We start from the raw sequence: 20573 nt of genomic DNA, 5'->3' as shown, positions 1-20573 counted from the left end.
ATCTGACAAAAATATCTAAAGACACTGAAGCAGCAAACTTTGTTACGCTTTGTTTTGTTTTAGATTGAATGTTTTGCATGCCAACAGTGGTTCCATGTGCTGTGCCTCGGAATGAAGACAAAAGAGTTCAACAGAGTGAAGAACACAAACTGGAAGTGCAGTCTTTGTTGTTGAAAATGTATGCTATACCCCATCCACACTGAAGAGGCTCTGAAATGTACATCAACCAGGGATAAAGAGAAAGTTAACACAGTGAAATGTTCTGTACTTATTTGAAGTAAAGTGTCTGTTGACATGTTGGAAAAGATTAAAGGTCTACAATTTCTGTTTATTTGTCAATATTCATTTTTTATTCATTGATTTACTGGCCACCATTACTGTGGTTACATGATCAGTATATGTATTGCCCAGCAAACCCACTGCAGCCTACCTCACTAGCTCGGGGCGAGGGGACGGACTAAAGTTGAACTGTTACACAATGTGTAGGCCTCCTGAGTGGACACTCTGAACCTTGTTTGAAGTCAGTAGGTTACATGACCAAGGAGCTATTGAAATTTGAAAGTTTACAAATTTAATGTAAAAACGTGTGAGATAAAAATGGACAAACTAAAGGGTGTGCAATATAGAAGGGTAGTCAGTGGACATTCTGAACCTTGTTTGAGGTCAGTAGGTCACATCACCAAGGAGCTATTGAAATTCGAATGTAAAAAAGTTTGTACTTTGTTTATTTTTTTCTAACTATTCACCTAGGAATACAAAATGCTGCTCATATTTCTACATGTTTGTTAGCTTTGGAAAGGGAATTAATGTCCAAATCGTGAAGATAAGACCTGTGCAATGTTGTGCTCAATTTTTCCAACGTCATGACACTTATTTGGAGTCTGTGGCTCAAGTGGTTTGAAAGCTATTGAGGTTTGAAAGCGTGAATATCCGTCAAATATCCAACTTGAAACTGTCTTTACCTCGGTGGTTATCGTCTACAACATCACAGATGTCATCAGAGGGTTGATTACCTAGGAAGTTAGCAAGCCAGTGAGGCAAGGTAAAATATCACGAATAAAACTAGATAAAGCCAGAAGAATAATATACTTGTTGAGCATAGCCATCAGTCTTGTGTGTTTTCATGGTGTTCACATACCCACTGCTAAATTTGTCAAGGTCCCAATATCAGCGTTTCGTTCTTAGCTGTGAGCTGGGAGCATGCGTGTGCACCCCTCAAACGTAACATTTCCCAAAGGGCACAACGCGTCATTTCAAAGTGGATAATTGGGTAATATTTGGTTGAGACATTGATCAATGAGATTACAAACTATATTCACCCGCTCAAAAAGACAGCGAAAAGTGAATTGACTTTCCAATGTGCTTTCAACCATCTAAAAGCACAACCAATGTCCAATGGAAAAGCAATGTTCGATTTTTGGCTTAGTCACCCAAATGTCTATCACTGAGCTTTCAACCATTTAAAAGCACAGCAATGTTCAAATGTGAATACAATGTCAGATGTTTGGTTTATTTATACAACATATTAATGTGTTATCTCTGTGCTTCATCTAATAGCACAACCAAATTACCTGGATTGCAGTTGAGCTTATATTGTTTAATTGCATTCATTAACATTTATTTTAGGTTGAGTTGCAATTGTGAATTCAACATATAATTTGTTAACTTATCAACAACTTAATAGGCTATTTATTGTATTTCAAAAGTGCTATTGAATCGTTTGATTGTCAACGCAAATATCAAATATCAACATTTGAAGGAGATTTATCTTCTGCTTTGATAGTTCTATCTGTGCCACTAACTTAGCTTGGCTTTAATGCCAGCTTGTCTATCAATTAATAATTGATCAAAGAAGCATTTACTTCTGTAAGAAGCATTTACATTAGCCCTATCCATATAGGCCAATTCCCATGAGGGTTAAAGGTACACATTCAACATATTTTATACAAGGTTTGTGTATGTTGAAATTTGGTTACCATGATGACATAACCCTATGGTTGAAATTTCACCCTCAAAACAACATGTAGATTGTAGACTCCAACATGTAGATGTAGACTCCATGTAGATTCCACGTCACAATATGTTGACAAATTACATTAAAGCAATGTTAACACAAACCATATAGAAAGGGGGCTACTTGCAAATGTATTTTACATGTATTTTAATTAAATACATTACTTTGCACCAGTATTATAGACTATTTGTCAACTAGCTCTCGCAGTCTCAAGTCAAAATTAGACGTTCGTCCATGTTTCTCAAACGTCAAATTTCAAAGTTGTTGCAAACGTCAACTTTTTAAGTATTTATGGTTAAGTTTAGGCATTAACTCTGAATTGTCAATGATAAAATTAAGTTTAGGCATTAACTTTGAATTGTAAGTGTTAGAATTAAGTTTAGGCATTAACTCTGAATTGTAAGTGTTAGAATTAAGTTTAGGCATTAACTCTGAATTGTAAATGTTAGAATTAAGTTTAGGCATTAACTCTGAAATTTTAAGGTTAGGCATTAACTCCAAATGGTTAAGGTAAGAGTGAAGGTTTGGGATAGGCTTAAAACAAAAATCTAAAAAACAACTTTCAATTGCTGGATTCGAGCGTGCTACCTTTGGCACCTGAGGCAGATACTTATTCGCCATCCCCGTCCACAATGCCCTAGAAAAACTTAAACCTACTTGAAGGTAACAGCTTTCACTGTTGCCCCTGATGGCATGGGATGAATAATACATGCATTTTAATTAAATACATTACTTGGCACCAGTATTTTGTTGTTTATTCTGATATAAATGCATTGGTCTTTAGTTTATTTTGTAACAAGATACATGATATGTCCATGTATCTTTGCTCATCTCTGCAGACAGACAGGGTTTTATGGTTCTGTTGGCTTTCCTGTCTTTCTCTCTGGGCTCTCCTGTCTCTGATAAAGCCTGATGATCTTGGTGTCATGTAGTTTCTTCCAGGTCTTGATCTCTAGGTTGTAGTCGTGATTAGCGTAGAAGATGACTCTGGTTTTAGAGTGTCTCTCAGCATAGTAGTTAGGATATTTACTGTGGTCCTCAGTGATGAATCCATACGCATCCACCTGAGAGAGGCCAGAGGGAGAGATAGATGATCTCAGATGCTACCAAGTTCCCCTTACACTGTTGTGCACTACTTTAAACTAGAGCCCCAATTTCAATAAAGAGCATCATAAGACCATCAAATAACTCAATGGTCTGTTTCAGCATAGTCATGGCGCCAAGCCAGCGATGTACAACAACGTAATTAGTGGATGTTCAGTGGATGTACTGCAGTACAGCAATCGCTTCTAAGTTACTTCTAAATTGAGTGTGTGTGTGTGTGTGTGTGTGTGTGTGTGTGTGTGTGTGTGTGTGTGTGTGTGTGTGTGTGTGTGTGTGTGTGTGTGTGTGTGTGTGTGTGGTGCAGACTAACCACGTCACAGGTGTGCAGGGCCAGGAAGAGTGTGAATGCTCCGTTAGTAGGTCTGCATATAGCCCAATAAGAACCCTTCAGCGCCTGGGACCACATGAACCTACGAATGAGGAGCACACATACACGCACAGTTTCATTTCAGAAGTACAGTTAAAGTCGGAAGTTTACATACACTTAGGTTGTTAAAACTCATGTTTTAACCACTCCACAGATTTCTTGTTAACAAACTATAGTTTTGGCAAGTCGGTAAGGACATCTACTTTGTGCATGACACAAGTAATTTTTCCAACAATTGTTTACAGACAGATTATTTCACTTATAATTCACTGTATCACAATTCCAGTGGGTCAGAAGTTTACATACACAAAGTTGACTGTGCCTTTAAACAGCTTGGAAAATTCCAGAAAATTATGTCATGGCTGTAGAAGCTTCTGATAGGCTAACTGACATTTTTGAGTCAATTGGAGGTGTACCTGTGGATGCATTTCAAGGTCTACCTTCAAACTCAGTGCCTCTTTCCTTGACATCTTGGGAAAATCAAAAGAAATCAGCCAAGACCTCAGAAAAAAATTGTGGACCTCCACAAGTCTGGTTGATCCTTGTTAGCAATTTCCAAACGCCTGAAAGTACCACGATCATCTGTACAAACAATAGTACGCAAGTATAAACACCATGGGACCACGCAGCCGTCATACCGCTCAGGAAGGAGACGCATTCTGTCTCCTAGAGATGAACATACTTTGGTGCGAAAAGTGCAAATCAATCCCTGAACAACAGCAAAGGACCTTGTGAAGATGCTGGAGGAAAGAGGTACAAAAGTATCTATATCCACAGTAAAACGAGTCCTATATCGACATAACCTGAAAGGCCGCTCAGCAAGGAAGAAGCCACTGCTCCAAAACTGCCATAAAATAGCCAGACTACGGTTTGCAACTGCACATGGGGACAAAGATCGTACTTTTTGGAGAAATGTCCACTGGTCTGATGTAACAAAAATATAACTGTTTGGCCATAATGACCATCGTTATGTTTGGAGGAAAAAGGGGGAGGCTTGCAAGTCGAAGAACACCATCCCAACCGTGAAGAACGGGGGTGGCAGCATCATGTTGTGGGGGTGCTTTGCTGCAGGAGGGACTGGTGCACTTCACAAAATAGATGGCTACATGAGGATGGAAAATTATGTGGATATATTGAAGCAACATCTCAAGACATCAGTCAGGCATCAGTCAGACATCAGTCAGATGGAGTGGCCATCACAAAGCCCTGACCTCAATCCTATAGAAAATTTGTGGGCAGAACTGAAAAAGCGTGTGCGAGCAAGGAGGCCTACAAACCTGACTCAGTTACACCAGCTCTGTCAGGAGGAATGGGTCAAAATTCCCCCAATTTATTGTGGGAAGTTGTGGAAGGCTACCTGAAACGTTTAACCCAAGTTAAACAATTTAAAGGCAATGCTACCAAATACTAATTGAGTGTATGTAAACTTCTGACCCACTGGGAATGTGATGATAGAAATAAAAGCTGAAATAAATCATTATTTTTACTATTATTCTGACATTTCACATTCTTAAAATAAAGTGGTGATCCTAATTGACCCAAGACAGGGAATTTTTACTAGGATTAAATGTCAGGAATTGTGAAAAACTGAGTTTAAATGTATTTGGCTAAGGTGTATGTAAACTTCCGACTTCAATTGTAACATAGAAGCGAGGGCTGTACTGCACTCCATGCACTATGTGATCACGTGGTTCTACCTACACCGCCTTCAGAAAGAATTCACGCCCTTTGACTTATTCCACATTTTGTTGTGTTACAGCCTGAATTCAAAATGGATGAAAAAAATAATTATCACCTATCTACACACAATAAACCATGAAAAAGTGATTTTTTTTTTAGAAATTTTAGCAAATGTATTGAAAATGAAATACAGAAATATCTAATTTGCATAAGTATTCACACCGCTGAGTCAGTACATGTTGGAATCACCTTTGGCAGCGATTACAGCTGTGACTCTTTCTGGGTAAGTCTCTAAGAGCTTTGCACACCTGGATTGTACAATATTTTCCCATTACTATTTTCAAAAAAATGTCAAGCCCTGTCAAATTGGATGTTGATTATCGCTAGACAACTATTTTCAAGTCGCATTGCGAGGCATTGGAAAGCCTCCCTGCTCTTTGTGGTTGAATATGTGTTTGAAATTCACTGCTCAACTGAGGGACCTTACAGATAATTGTATGTGTGTGTTACAGAGACGAGGTAGTCATTCAAAAATCATGTTAAACACTATTAAGGCACAGAGAGTCCATTATTATGTGACTTGTTGAGCAAATTTGTACTCATGAACTTATTCAGGCTTGCCATAACAAAGGGGTTGAATACTCATTGACTCAAGACATTTCAGCTTTTCATTTTTAATTCATTTGGAACATTTTCAAAAAGCATAATTCCACTTTGGCATTATGGGGTATTGTGTGTAGGCCAGTGAAAAAAAAAATCTAAATTGAATAAATGTTCAATTCAGGCTGTAACACAACAAAATGTGGAGAAAGTCAAGGGATGTGAATACTTTCTGAAGGCACTGTAGCTGACTTGGCGCCATTACTATACTAGTCATTTCTATGGGAACTGCCCCATGTTGTGTGTCTTCTTAAAAATAATATAAGCCATTAAGCAGACACTTTTATCCATAGCAGTTTAGAGTAATGTGTGCAGTTTCACATGTGTGGTCCCAGTGAGAATTGAACACCCAATCATGGGATTGCTAGCACTGTGCCCTATCAACAGAGCCAGAATGGACCACATTGAATATGCCACAAAGTAGGTGGCAATTCCTTAACCGTATGTGTGTTGAAGGCCACTAGGACTAGTCTGGGTACTAGTCTGTTTGGCTACCATTTCACTCCTTGTACACCGTGTCATTGCTAGAGATGACAATTCCATATAGAGTTGGCAAGAGAGCTGAAACAGACTGGCACCTAGGCTACACTAGGGCCTATTGCATCCTTCTCAAGCAGAGGGCTAGCCTTCTCTCCTTTCATACAACTGTTATTGGACGCTGTTTGTTATACCTGTTACGGGCGTATCTGAGGAAGTCAGGGTGAAGAACATAGAAGCGGTTCTCATCAAACTCTCCTGAGTATTGCATCCACGGTCTGCAGATAAGACAGCAAACACAACACTGAGCAGTGTGTGTGTGTGTGTGTGTGTGTGTGTGTGTGTGTGTGTGTGTGTGTGTGTGTGTGTGTGTGTGTGTGTGTGTGTGTGTGTGTCAGAACTGGGTTCAAAAACTATTTGAAATCTAAAAATGACTTTAGCTGAGCTTGCCTGGCACAATGGACCAATAGAATAGTCGTGAGAGCAAAGAGTGTCAGTGTGTGAGACCACGTCACAGGCTTACCGTCTGTTCCTGTAGGGTCCATCAGAGACAGTTGTCCTCCCCAATAGACCCTTTAGCCACTGGAAATCCCTCAGCCCCTCTGGAATCAGCACATACTTTATACCCTGCACAGAACAGGCACACTCAGCACTCAGCAGTATGTGTGTGTACATGCCTGCGTGTGGGTGAGTGTGTGTGTGTGTGAGTGTAGTAGGAATTTCCATGTGAACTAAAGAGCAGAGCAGTCGCAGATTAAATCAATAAAAATATCAATCCGCTTTATTACAAGTTGCAACAGGGAGACACCTACACCAGAGAAGCAGAGAAAATGTCTAACTGGCCTTCTCTGAGAAGACCCTTATATCCTAATCAGCAGACAACTGTTCTGTAAACACCAGCCCGACAGGCTTGTAGGAAGTCAAAACAAAAGGCAGGGACTTTGTCATCTGCTACAGAACCACACTGTGTTCCACAGAAGACAAACCAACAGTGAATAATCAGTATGTCCTTGGTCCTTGAACATGGACCTCCAGTCTGGCGTCAATCGCTATCAACAGATACGAGAACAATCCATAACATTCAGCTTCAAGTCTAGTGACCATCAAGCTGCACCCAGTGTCACAAACAGAACACTGGAAATCATGTGTAAAACAGAAAGGGAAAACATAGAAATATGCTTAACATTGTGTTAAGCACTCTAAACTGAAAATATGAACTTTATTGATCTTAAATTTCCCCATTACAGTGAAAACACAATACCATCTCAGTCATGAACCTTTAAAAAGTCACTGTAGTCTCATGTCAGTACAGCAGCAGCACTTCGGTTACCTACCTTGTCATGCGGTGCACTGTTGTAGCCATATTTCTTGAAGATGAGAAGAGACTGGGTGATGGAGTGGGCGGTGTGAACGTAGACCGAGGTTCTGTTGCCTACATCCTCCTCGTAACCCTTGGTTACGGCACCATTCATCCTGACAGAGACGGGAACAGGGACAGAGACAGGAAGAGACAGGCAAGGTTAGTCATCACTCATCACGCAAATGTTGACCACCTCCATTACATTGACACGATCATGATAACTGCTAAGTATGTTGCACACATAACAGTTGTGTTGTCTATATTGTAACATGTCTAATCCTAATTGGCAATATCAGATTCTGACTGTGTCTGTATCATTCTAATGCGATTCAACCTACTAATCTATGTATGAGCTCATAGTCGTTCATTCAGCCCTATTTGAACAGGGTTTTCCACAGGCTTCACAGTCCGAAATCCTTTAATAACCTTTACAAAGTCAGACCAGGTGAACCAGTGGAGCAGCCCAGCTACCATGGCGACCATTCTGCCCCTTAAAAGTTTACATCAGTCCTTTCATTCACCCACAATGCTTCAGGCTAAGCAAGCAGACATTTCTAGGCAGTCAGTCCCCATCAGCATCTCAGCCAATCCCACAATGCACTTAAAAGGTGTGTGTCTCATATCCCTTCCCTCCCTGACACAAATGGACCCTGCCAGATAAAAAAAAATGGTGGCTCCAGGGCGGAGAGAGTGACAACGTCCAGATAGCAACATTGTAAACTAAACGCTTGAGATGTATGTGTGTTATACTGTATGTCTATGTGTGTGTGTTGCTGAATAAATCCCATTCCAAACATACTGTAACCATACCTTAATAAAACAAAGTACAACACATATTTGATGTAGCTATTATACTGGAGGACTTTGTAGAATATAGAAATATATATATGGACTATCCTGTTGGTGTTATAGTAATTCACCCTGCTTGGACTAAAGCCCTACTGTGATAAACACCTCCAGTGCTTGCCAGGAGTACGGCCAGGAGTTAAACTCACAGCCCGTTTTATTCTCATAGGAGTCTATCTCCTGACATCAAACACAAAGTTATGATCCAGAAACAAAAATAGGTTATAGCTGAAACGTTAATATCAACATGTTTGTTTTAATTAGCTTAGCTTTTTATCCTTCCTGATTGGTGCATTTTGTTTCTATTGTACATTGCAATGTGCTGATGCATGCACTCACAGAGACACACACACACACACACAGAACACAATGACCCCACTGACCGGAACACATAGTCGTGAGCATCTATCTCCTTGCCCATCCTAGAGCCGTTGAGTATTCCTCCTGTTGCCACCACAGCACAGCGTATACACTCAGGGTTTCCCCGTGGCAAGAGCAGGGGCTCTCTGGGCTTGGGGATCAGATCCACCACTGCCTTTATCTCTGTAAACACACAGATACAAAACCAATTTTGGGGGGATTCAATAAAGGGGCACTTTGGAAATACTTTGTAACCACTCAATTCACAATGTCTTAATAATAAAGGCCAAGTAGATCTACATAGCAGTAGAAACAGTAAATAAACCATTGGCTCGTTGATGAAAATAAACTCTGACACTTTACGTTGCATAGGCTGCAGTAAAAATCTGGAAAAAGTTCAAGCCCGGTACAGATACAACAGCCGAGACAAGACGGTTTCATGCAGTTTTAGAATAAAGTTAACTTGATCTGAACGGTCTCATGATGCTTCTGGAGTTTCCAAGATTCATGGAGTTAAAACATCCAGTCAAACTGGTCCAGCATGCATACAAGGCACTATGACATTGACCAAAAGGGCCTATAGGGTAGAGATTCCAAATGTGTCAAACATTGCTCAAATGTTAAAATGCGCAAAACTCACTTGGATAATAGAAACAAGCATAGAAGGTTGAATAAATGACCAGAACATGAAGGGAAACCATAGCCAATAGTTTTATTTCCCATTTTTCATTGCAGTGTCCCTTTAAAAGTGCAATATGCAGAAATCGCTCTACCAGTTCCTAGCTGCTAAAATTCTAATAGTTTGCCTAATTTCAGTTTATGTGACAAAACAAGAAAGTATGGTATAGAGAATCATTGTACGATCTAAACCGCTGTGAAATATATTTTCCATAAGAAAAAAGATTGTATTTTCAGCTGTTTGAATATGGTGTACGCTGGTGTACTTAGCGGTGTGTTGGTAAAATCACTGGTGAAGCCAAGCCAGGAAGAAAAAGCCATATTACAACCTGTGTTAATAATAATTGCGTTCTTTGCTCTATAACCTGTTAGTTCATATGCCATGCCACCGAGATATATAGACCTAAGGCCGAGACAATAAGAAGACACAGTGGCAGAATAAATTCAACCACGCCTTTGTTTCATCACAAAACCGGAGAGCAACATCTGTCTGGTGGAGTCCACAAAGCATATTGCATGTAACACACAGTTACATGACCTACAGCATGGTGAAGCAAGTTAATGTTTCTGACATTTCTGGACTATTAAACAACTATTGATTTAGAACCAAGTCTAAATAAAAACAGGAGCTAACTCCACTATTTCAGCACCGTTTCAAATTCAATATTTCAACATCATCAAATCACTTATGCTTGGTCTAATACAGTGACAATTAAAAGATCCCCAAAAGGATTTAGTCCTATCCACATAAGCTAAATATGATGTGGCTGTCCATGTTTCTAATTTCTGTGTTCGTGCAAGTAGAAAAAAGTTGTTGACTCACCCTACTTGTGGAGAAACACCAATGCCATCCGTCTCTCTTTCATGTTGACGAAACGGTCTAACACACTGTCATACAGTACACACTTTTATTTATTTTTGTCCTAGGCTACCTGGCTAAAATGCTTGCTCGCTAGCCTACCTTCCTTTCATGGGCAACGTTAGCTTGTTAACATTAGTTTTCTACATCTAGATACATATTGAAATTCCATCCTCTCAGGCCAGGGGCACAATATATTAATTTATGGTTGGATCAGAATTGCCATTATAATAATTTGGCCAGTATGGAGAATTAAGTAAAACCACAAGTCCAAATCCCTACCTCCATCCATAGCTAATTTAGGAAACAAGACAATGTTAACACCTATTGCTCTCAATGTGATGTGATTGGAGGGAAGCCAAATCCAAACTGGCTTCCCTTTATATTTTTTTTGTGTGCGGCAGGACCATTCACAGTTGAGCTCACTCAGTTTTTTCTTTATTTCTTTTGTCAATTGTTTGGGGAAGCCTGACTTCCCTTGGCATCCATGAATACGTGCCACTGTACAAAACTGAAAGTAGAAGAAGCAAAAATGTAACTTAAGAAAGGGAACTATAGAAATAGAAACTTAGAAGAGATCTACCACTTCTTAGACTTGGTTTTAATAAGAATTACAGATTTATAACTCACAATTCTATGTGAATTTGGTGGGGTCACCCAAAAAGTTACAGCAGCTTTAAGCAAAGGACTTCCTTTGGGCAATCAAATGCATATGCCACTTGCTTTTTCCATTCTCTGTCTTGCTGTTTCTTTCTTTATGTCATATTCCTGAGGCTGCACACATAGGGCTGTGGCTGTATTTTATCAGCCGGTGATTTTCATGCGAAAGACTGCCGGTCTCACGGTAATTTACCTTGAATTAACATAAAACGTTTAGCGTGGACAGGCCTCCATAAATACTGTACAAGCAAGCAGCTGATGCCTTTGGAACATCTACACTACCAGTCAAAAGTTTGGGGTCACTTAGAAATGTCCTTGTTTTTGAAAGAAAATAACATTTTTGTCCATTAAAATAACATCCCATTGATCAGAAATACAGTGTAGACATTGTTAATGTTGTAAATGACTATTGTAGCTGGAAACGGCTGATTTTGAATGGAATATCTACATAGGTGTTTAAAGAAGCAATAAAACTGGCCTTCTTTAGACTAGTTGAGTATCTGGAGCATCAGCATTTGTGGGTTTGATTACAGGCTCAAAATGGCCAGAAACAAAGCACTTTCTTCTGAAACTAATCAGTCTATTCTTGTTCTGAGAAATGAAGGCTATTCCATGCGAGAAATTGCCAAGAAACTGAAGATCTCGTACAACTCTGCCTAGAAGGCCAGCATCCCAGAGTCGCCTCTTTACTGTTGATGTTGAGACTGGTGTAGGCTGTTTTCAGCTGTGCTAACATAATTGCAAAAGAGTTTTCTAATGATAAATTAGCCTTTTAAAATGATAAACTTGGATCAGCTAACACAACGTGCCATTGGAACACAGGATTGATGGTTGATGATAATTGGCCTCTGTACACCTATGTAGATATTCCATTTTAAAAAAGCAGCCGTTTCTGGCTACAATAGTCATTTACAACATTAACAATGTCTACTCTGTATTTTCGATCAATTTGATGTTATTTTAATGGACGGAAAATGTGCTATTCTTTCAAAAACATGGACATTTCTAAGTGACCCCAAACTTTTGAACGATAGTGTTAATGGGCTGCATGATGTAACTTCAGGCTAATGAGCATTTGAGAATGTCGCAAAAAAAAGCTTTGTTCCTTGCCTCAGGCTGCTCACACTGTTCTCTCATCAAGTGATCATATTTTTCCCCCATCAGAATATTCTCCATTTTATCTTGTCTTTACTAATATGTCAAATTAGTTTTGATTTAGAATGTCCCATTATTAAATGGACAGGAACACTGGCGGGGGAAAAAATACATGCCATCCACATGCAGGGGTGCAACTTTGGTTTTAGAAGTGGGAGGGAAATAATATTTGTGTTTTTATTTATTATAATATTTTTACCCAGTCGGATTAACACGCCAAGCAGCCTACCCGTCTGCTCGGAGGCATCCACATGGTCCACACCTGTGAATAAGTGCCTCCATTTGCTATTTCAGTGCATATGGACAAAAATGCAATTTCAGAACGCCCCCCCTGTCCCCAGTGAAAGTTGCACCCCTGTCCATATGCACTGAAATAGCAAATGGAGGCACTTATTCACAAGTTCTCTTTTCACTAGTGCCCAGCAGGCTACTCTGGTTATTTCCCTCCACACATCAACAACTGTTTGAGGAGCAATGTTGCCTCTCCCTGCGTGACAGGTGATATTCCGCCAAAACTCTGTATGCCATGGGCTTTCCAACCCTGTTCCTGCAGCTACCCAGATTTTAATTTGGGAAACCAAGTGAAATCTGTTTGGGAACATCAGTAGTAACATGTTTTCACAACAAAACATATTTCATTACACTGTTGACAGTCCCTGTCTTTGCTCGCTCGAGAAAGGAATGAAGGAGAGGGGAGGAGATGGAAATGCAAGGTAGTGAGATATTCTGTCACTAAAGGTAATGCCCTATTATTAGGCCATTCCAAATCAAATACAAATTCACTATAATTGTAGAGTAACTCTATAAGTCGCCCTGCACAATCAGTGAACGAACCAACAGCATCGCCTAGGCATATATGTTGTCTCCCAGACTCATGGATAGAATGTTTGAAGAGTAGCATTAAGGTAACCAGTACATCCAGTAATAATAATACTGACCATACTCAAAGCCGATTACAGGAGCTTGGGCCTACGCATATGCATAAGCTCTAATATGGGTATGGGTGTTTTGAGTGAATAAATCCCCTTAGAAAGCTCTGTCCATTTCCTTCTGTTAGGCTTTGAAACAACATCCACAACTCCCATGTTTTCCACTCAGTTTCAATCTAATGTTGAACTTCTTTCTTCAAATTGATCAATCACGGTGAGTTTTAAGTGTTTGGTGTGATTTAAAATATTATTTGTATTGCTGTCAGAGTGGTTAGAGGGACAATAGAGCCCTGAATACCCGGCCAAAAGTGACCTGATGATTGTTTAACGAGTTGGGTACTACCAACACATGGCCAGAGTGCATAAAAGGAGATTACCGTAACTCAACGGTCACGTGTAATTTTACTACTGGGCGGTAATAAGCCCAATGCACTCCTTTAGCCAATGTAGACCTGCCCTCTTTAACGCTGTATTATTGTGTGATCTAGCCAGGTATGATAAGTACCAAAGGATAGAGTGCCTTCGGAAAGTATTCAGACCCCTTGACTTTTTCAACCTTTTGTTAGGTTAATAAAGTCTTATTCTAAAATGTATTAAAGTGTTTTTCCCTCATAAATCTACACACAATACCCCATAATGACAGAGCAACAACAGGTTTTTAAAAATGTTTGCTAATACATTTTTTTAAATAAAAGCGGAAATATCACACTTACATAAGTATTCAGACCCTTCACGCAGTACTTTGTTGAAAAACCTTTGGCAGCGATTACAGCCTCGAGTCTTCGGTACGACGCTACAAGCTTGGCACACCTGTATTTGGGGAGTTCCTCCCATTCTTCTCTACAGATCCTCTCAAGCTCTGTCAGATTGGATGGGGAGTGTTGCTGTGCAGCTATTATCAGGTCTCTCCAGAGATGTTTGATCGGGTTCAAGTCCGGGCTCTAGCTGGACCACTCAAGGACATTGAGACTTGTCCCAAAGCCACTCCTGTCTTGGCAGTGTGCTTAGGGACGTTGTCCGGTTGGAAGGTGAATCTGCGCCACAGTCTGAGGTCTTGAACACCCTGGAGCAGGTTTTCATCAAGGATCTCTCTGTACTTTGCTCCGTTCATCTTTCCCTCGATCCTGACTAGCCTCCCAGTCCCTGCCGCTGAAAAACATCCTCACAGCATGATGCTTTCAACACCATGCTTCACCGTAGGGATGGTGCCAGGTTTCCTCCAGACGCCTGGCATTCAGGCCAAAGAGTTCAATCTTGGTTTCATCAGACCAAATAATCTTGTTTTTCATGGTCTGAGAGTCCTTTAGGTGCCTTTTGGCAAACTTCAAGCAGGCTGTCATGTGCCTTTTACTGAGGAGTGGCTTCCGTCTGGCCACTTTACCACAAAGGCCTGATTGGTGGAGTGCTGCAGAGATGGTTGTCCTTCTGGAAGGTTCGCCCATCTCCACAGATAAAATCTAGAGCTCTGTCATAGGGACCATCGAGTTCTTGGTCACCTCCCTGACCAAGGCCTTTCTCCCCCGATTGTTCAGTTTGGCCGGGCGGCCAGCTCTAGGAAGAGTCTTGCTGGTTCCAAACTTCTTCCATTTAAGAATGATGGAGGCCACTGTGTTCTTGGGGACCTTCAATGCTGCAGAAATGTTTTGGTACTCTTCCCCAGATCTGCGCCTCGACACAATCCTGTCTCAGACCTCCACGGACAATTCTTTCGACCTCATGGCTTAGTTTTTGCTCTGACATGCACTGTCAATTTTGGGACCTTATATATAGTTGAAGTCGGAAGTTTACATACACCTTAGCCAAATACATTTAAACTCAGTTTTTCACAATTCCTGATATTTAATCCTAGTAAAAACTCCCTGTCTTAGGTCAGTTAGGATCACCACTTTATTTTAAGAATGTGAAATGTCAGAATAATAGTAGAGAGAATGATTTCTTTCAGCTTTTATTTCTTTCATCACATTCCCAGTGGGTTAGAAGTTTACATACACTCAATTAACTTCCTGACTGATGTCTTGAGATGTTGCTTCAATATATCCACATAATTTTCCTGCCTCATGATGTCATCTATTTTGTGAAGTGCACCATCCCTCCTGCAGCAAAGCTCCCCCACAACATGATGCTGCCACCCACGTTCTTCATGGTTGGGATGGTGTTCTTCAGCTTGCAAGCCTCTCCATTATTCCTCCAAACATAACGATGGTCATTATGGCCAAACAGTTCTATTTTTGTTTCATCAGACCAGAGGACATTTCTCCAAAAAGTACGATCTTTGTCCCCATGTGCAGTTGCAAACCGTAGTCTGGCTATTTTATGGCGGTTTTGGAGCAGTGGCTTCTTCCTTACTGAGCGGCCTTTCAGGTTATATCGATATAGGACTCGTTTTACTGTGGATATAGATACTTGTGTACCTGTTTCCTCCAGCATCTTCACAAGGTCCTTTGCTGTTGTTCAGGGATTGATTTGCACTTTTCGCACTAAAGTACGTTCATCTCTAGGAGACAGAACACGTCTCCTTCCTGAGCAGTATGACGGCTGCGTAGTCCCATGGTGTTTATACTTGCGTACTATTGTTTGTACAGATGAATGTGGTACCTTCAGGCGTAAGGAAAATGCTCTCAACAATGAACCAGACTTGTGGAGGTCTGCAATTTTTTTTCTGAGGTCTTGGCTGATTTCTTTAGATTTTCCCATGATGTCAAGCAAAGAGGCATAGTTTGAAGGTAGGCCTTGAAATACATCCACAGGTACACCTCCAATTGACTCAAATTATGTCAATTAGCCTATAAGAAGCTTCTAAAGCCATGACATCATTTTCTGGAATTTTCCAAGCTGTTTAAAGGCACAGTGAACTTTGTGTATGTAAACATCTGACCCACTGGAATTGTGATACAGTGAATTATAAGTGAAATAATCTGTCTGTAAACAGTTGATGAAAAAATGACTTGTGTCATGCACAAAGTAGATGTCCTAACCGATTTGCCAAAACTATAGTTTGTTAACAAGAAATTTGTGGAGTGGTTGAAAAACGAGTTTTAATGACTCCAACCTAAGTGTATGTAAACTTCCAACTTCAACTGTAGACAGGTGTGTGCCTTTCCAAATCATGTCCAATCAATTGAATTGACCACAGGTGGACTCCAATCAAGTTGTAGAAACATCTCAAGGGTGATCAATGGAAACAGGATGCAACCTGAGCTCAATATCGAGTCCCATAGCAAAGGGTCTGAATACTTATGGAAATAAGGTATTTCAGTTTTTTTGTTTTTAAAACATTTTATTTAAATGTATTTATTTATTTAATCCATTTTAGATTAAAGCTGTAACGTAACAAAATGAGGAAAAAGTCAAGGAGTCTGAAAACTTTCCAAAGCACTGTAAATAATGAAAGTAGGTTTCATTATGTCTCGTTATCAAGTCTACACAGCTGGAGAGGGAGTTGGCTCTATGAGCTGAGCTGCCTGACAAAGGATAGTTCTACTCCTGGACACACACACCTGTGTAGTTAGTGTAGTCCATAAAGCCAAAGGGGTTATTGAAGTAGGCTAGTCTGTTCCACTCTGACACGTTGAGTAGTTCTCCGTGGAGGTACATCTGGATGTCTGGTATAAAGGCCTGCTTGAAGCCTGTGTTCTGGGAGTTCCTCAGAGACTGGGGACAGGTCTGGCACACACACACACACACACACACACACACACACACACACACACACACACACACACACACACACACACACACACACACACACACACACACACACACACACACACACACACACACACACACACACACACACGAACAATTTATCTAGGATGTTTGTGAATGATTTGCATATCCTGGACCAGTGACTGTCTACTCTAAAACACACAGGCTTACCATCTGCCTCTTTTGCTTGTCCCGGACATAAACATCCTCAGAAGCCCAGATGGGATATTGCTTGAAGTCCTTTTTTTGCAGCCGGAGCATGGGGGTCTCCTTGTGCGCAGATCCGGATCCAGCCGTAAAAACGTCTCTTGTTGTATTTTTACAAGGACAATTCGTTTCGCGGAGACGCCCTCCCCGAGGAACTAGTTGTAGTTTTTGAAAATAGCTAAACAATATAAAAGATGACATCATAGGGGGTTTTGTCATTATATTTTCTTCTTATCTTTTTGAATACAGAACATCTTTGTTTTTTCAGTTATACAATTTTAGATTCAGATTTATAGGTTGCATTGAAACACTGTTATGGTGCGAAGAAATTATGAATATGATGTCAAAAAGTGGTAAAATGTCCCTTTAGCCGGCCAATTTTAACAGCCTACAGAGGTAAATCCTAACTTCCACTGAGGTCGAATTTTCACTTAGTCATGCACTGATGTCATGTAAATCTAGGATTCTATCAATGGAATGATAGGATCCATACACACAATAATTACAATATTTTACTAGCACTTCAATGTTTAAAAAATATATATTTTTAGATTAAACCATAGAGAAAAATGTTGGGCTACAAACGTATTTTGAAAGTAACAGAAAACATCAGTTTCCCTTCATCATTTCACCTCTTTTTAGGGACATGATGATCAAATCAAACAGTAATAATTATTATCCATTATTACATGCCATTATTAATATGTAAGTATTAATACAAGTACAGTTTAACAAGTATTGTAATCAATCATTTTTACACTAAGTACACTGCAGGGTTAGGGTTACTGTCGTACAGTGCAATTAGTGTAAGAATGAATATACTTAATTACACAGTGATATGTGCACTGTAATTAACTAATTTTCATTAATATTTATGTGGTCAAATGCCTCAAATAGGCATCAAATACAACAATTGGAACAAGAAAAAAATATTATTGAGTTTGAGTTTAAATTGTGAGTTTTTATCCTTGTTGTGAATGTCCCCCACAATGTGTAATCTTAAAGGCTAAATACCGTCCGTTGACTAACTAAACAAGTCAGATATATTGCTATTTGTTGGTGCAGAATACATACCCGATGCTACGATCAGAGATTTGTCCATACAGAAGCACATAGAGCAATGCACACACGGCGACCATGAGCGCCAAGGTGAGAACTCCCCGGAATTGGGCTCTCATGTTCAAGATAGAGATTGAGAGAGGATCTGCCTAGGTACAGTTGAGACAGAGACTATAAACATCTTCTTAAGAAGTGTATGGTCGCTGACTTGTTTTTTTTTATACCTCTCTCCTGCCCCTTTTGGGCACGTCCCTGGTTTCACAGTTGTGCCAGCCAACACAGAAAGAAATAAAGGTTCGTAAATGGTTCTTCCTCAGTGCTTAAGGTCCATTGTGAACTCTTACCCGATAAAGAACCTTTGAATTAAAGGACAAGTTCCCTTTTTTAACATAATTCAATTTTTAAGGTAAATGGCATGTTACAGAAGTGTGCAGACATTTTTTAAACAATTTCACCTTGATTTGAGAAACTTATCCACCAGCGACAAACTTTTTCATGCTCCCTCTACAGTTGCAGAGGCACAGATAAAACATGAACAAAGGCTCCAAAAACATCCAAATACGTCATTTTCAGTATAGCGATGAAGGTCTATAGATGTTGTACACATGAAAGTGTGTCATTCTGAACTTTATCTGGAGCATTATATTCCCTTTTTTTAAGGCCAACTCTACTAACCCCATTTATCATTTACAGAAGAGCATTGTATTTCGTCTGTAAATTTCCTCAACCGTACAATTTTTTTAAAGCGATGGTGATGCTCTAGAAATGACAATTTTTCGCAAACCTCTCAATAGGAACACACAGGTATGATATTAATCATCCTAAACTTCTAAAATGCAGTGCTCCCGAATAAGTGCTCCGGAATCCTGTACCTACACCTTCTGCACTTGACTGCACTTCCCTTCTCAACACACTAACACAATACATGTAATTGTACATTTCAAAGGAGAAGAAAACCATCCCAATTTGCGTGGCGCTCTATGCTATGAACTATTTGTCCAGAAACATACCTCTTGTGATCTACATAGTTTGATTATCAGAACGTGCTGGTGAACTTCTGGACACTTTCGTGAAAAAGTGTTGAATCAAGTCCAACTACGCTGACGATTTGAATTGGCTGATACAGAATTCTGTTGCCAGATATCATTTTGTGCTCAGCTGGTCGAACTTAGCATAGTGGCTAATTGTGCCAGGTCTAAGCAAAAGTATAGCCCCATGTTGTGTACATACAGTGGCAAGAAAAAGTATGTGAACCCTTTGGAAATACCTGGATTTCTACATAAATTGGTTATAAAATTTGATCTGATCTTCATCTAGCTCACAACAATAGACAAACACAGTCTGCTTAAACTAAGAACACACAAAAATGTTTGTGTTCTCATGTGGTGGGGTGGCAGGTAGGCAAGTGGTTAGAGCGTTGGACTTGTAACCGAAAGGTTGCAAGATCAAATTCCTAGGCTGATGAGGTAAAAATCTGTCATTCTGCCCCTGAACAAGGTAGATAACCCACTGTTCCTAGGCTGTCATTGTAAATAAGAATTTGTTCTTAACTGACTTGCCTAGTTAAATAAAGGTAAAAAAACAAGTATTTATTGAACACACTGTAAACATTAACAGTACAAGGTGGAAAAATATGTGAACTCTTGGATTTAAAAACTGTCTGACCCTTCTTTGGCAGCAATAACCTCAACCAAACATTTTCTGTAGTTGCGGATCAGATCTGCACAACGGTCAGGAGGAATTTTGGACCATTCCTCTTTATAAAACTGTTTCAGTTCAGCAATATTCTTGGGATGTCTGGTGTGTACTGCTCTCTTGAGGTCATGCCACAGCATCTCAATCAGGTTGAGGTCAGGACTGACTGGCCCACTCCAGAAGGCATATTTTCTTCTGTTGAAGTATTTCTTTTGTTGATTTACTTCTGTGTTTTGGGTCGTTGTCCTGTTGCATCACCCAACTTCTGGTGAGCTTCAATTGGTGGACAGATAGCCTAACATTCTCCTGCAAAATGTCTTGATAAACTTGAGAATTCCTTTTTCCATCAATGATAGCTGTCCAGGCCCTGAGAAAGCAAAGCAGCACCAAACCATGATGCTCCCTCCACCATACTTTACAGTTGGGATGAGGATTTGATGTTGGTGTGCTGTGCTGTGCCTTTTTTTCTCCACAGATAGTGTTGTGTGTTCTTTCCAAACAACTCAACTGTAGTTTCATCTGTCCACAGAATATTTTACCAGTAGCGCTGTGGAACATCCAGGAGCACTTTTGCAAACTTCAGACGTGCAGCAATGTTTTTTTTGGACAGCAGTGGCTTCTTCCGTGGTGTCCTCCCATGAACATTGTTTAATGTTTTACGTATCGTAGACTCGTCCACAGAGATGTTGGCATGTTCCAGAGATTTCTGCAAGTCTTTAGCTGACACTCTAGGATTCTTCTCAACCTCATTGAGCATT

General features: G+C 40.0%; 1 protein-coding gene and 1 non-coding gene across 2 annotated transcripts; both read right to left on the bottom strand.

The window, feature by feature from the left end:
• Positions 1-340: 340 nt before the first annotated feature.
• LOC120026841 (alpha-N-acetylgalactosaminide alpha-2,6-sialyltransferase 1-like) lies at positions 341-17115 on the bottom strand. The gene is made up of 8 exons (XM_038971551.1): positions 17026-17115; positions 16647-16812; positions 8892-9051; positions 7637-7775; positions 6826-6929; positions 6497-6580; positions 3429-3528; positions 341-3078 (listed from the first exon to the last, which is right to left on the bottom strand). The coding sequence occupies exons 1-8, from the start codon at positions 17113-17115 to the stop codon at positions 2866-2868; spliced, it is 1056 nt and encodes a 351-aa protein (XP_038827479.1). The 3' UTR covers positions 341-2865.
• On the bottom strand, positions 6390-6473 carry LOC120027557. Its single transcript, XR_005473318.1, has one exon. It is a non-coding gene; the product is annotated as a U6atac minor spliceosomal RNA (small nuclear RNA).
• Positions 17116-20573: the final 3458 nt, after the last annotated feature.

This window comes from Salvelinus namaycush, chromosome 32, assembly GCF_016432855.1.
Source record: "Salvelinus namaycush isolate Seneca chromosome 32, SaNama_1.0, whole genome shotgun sequence".
Classification (NCBI taxonomy): Eukaryota; Metazoa; Chordata; class Actinopteri; order Salmoniformes; family Salmonidae; genus Salvelinus; species Salvelinus namaycush.
Note: the sequence above shows the minus strand (reverse complement) of the source record. Positions and strands in the feature narration are given on the sequence as shown.

Bases quoted from the DNA above. Each gene is read 5' to 3' on its own strand.
- LOC120026841 (XM_038971551.1), bottom strand. From the start codon at position 17,115: ATGCTCCGGCTGCAAAAAAAGGACTTCAAGCAATATCCCATCTGGGCT. The intron at 16,813-17,025 runs GTAAGCCTGTGT...TGTGTGTGCCAG, and splicing joins ACAAGCAAAAGAGGCAGATG to ACCTGTCCCCAGTCTCTGAG. The intron at 7,776-8,891 runs GTCAGTGGGGTC...CGTCTCTGTCAG, and splicing joins GCTCACGACTATGTGTTCCG to GATGAATGGTGCCGTAACCA.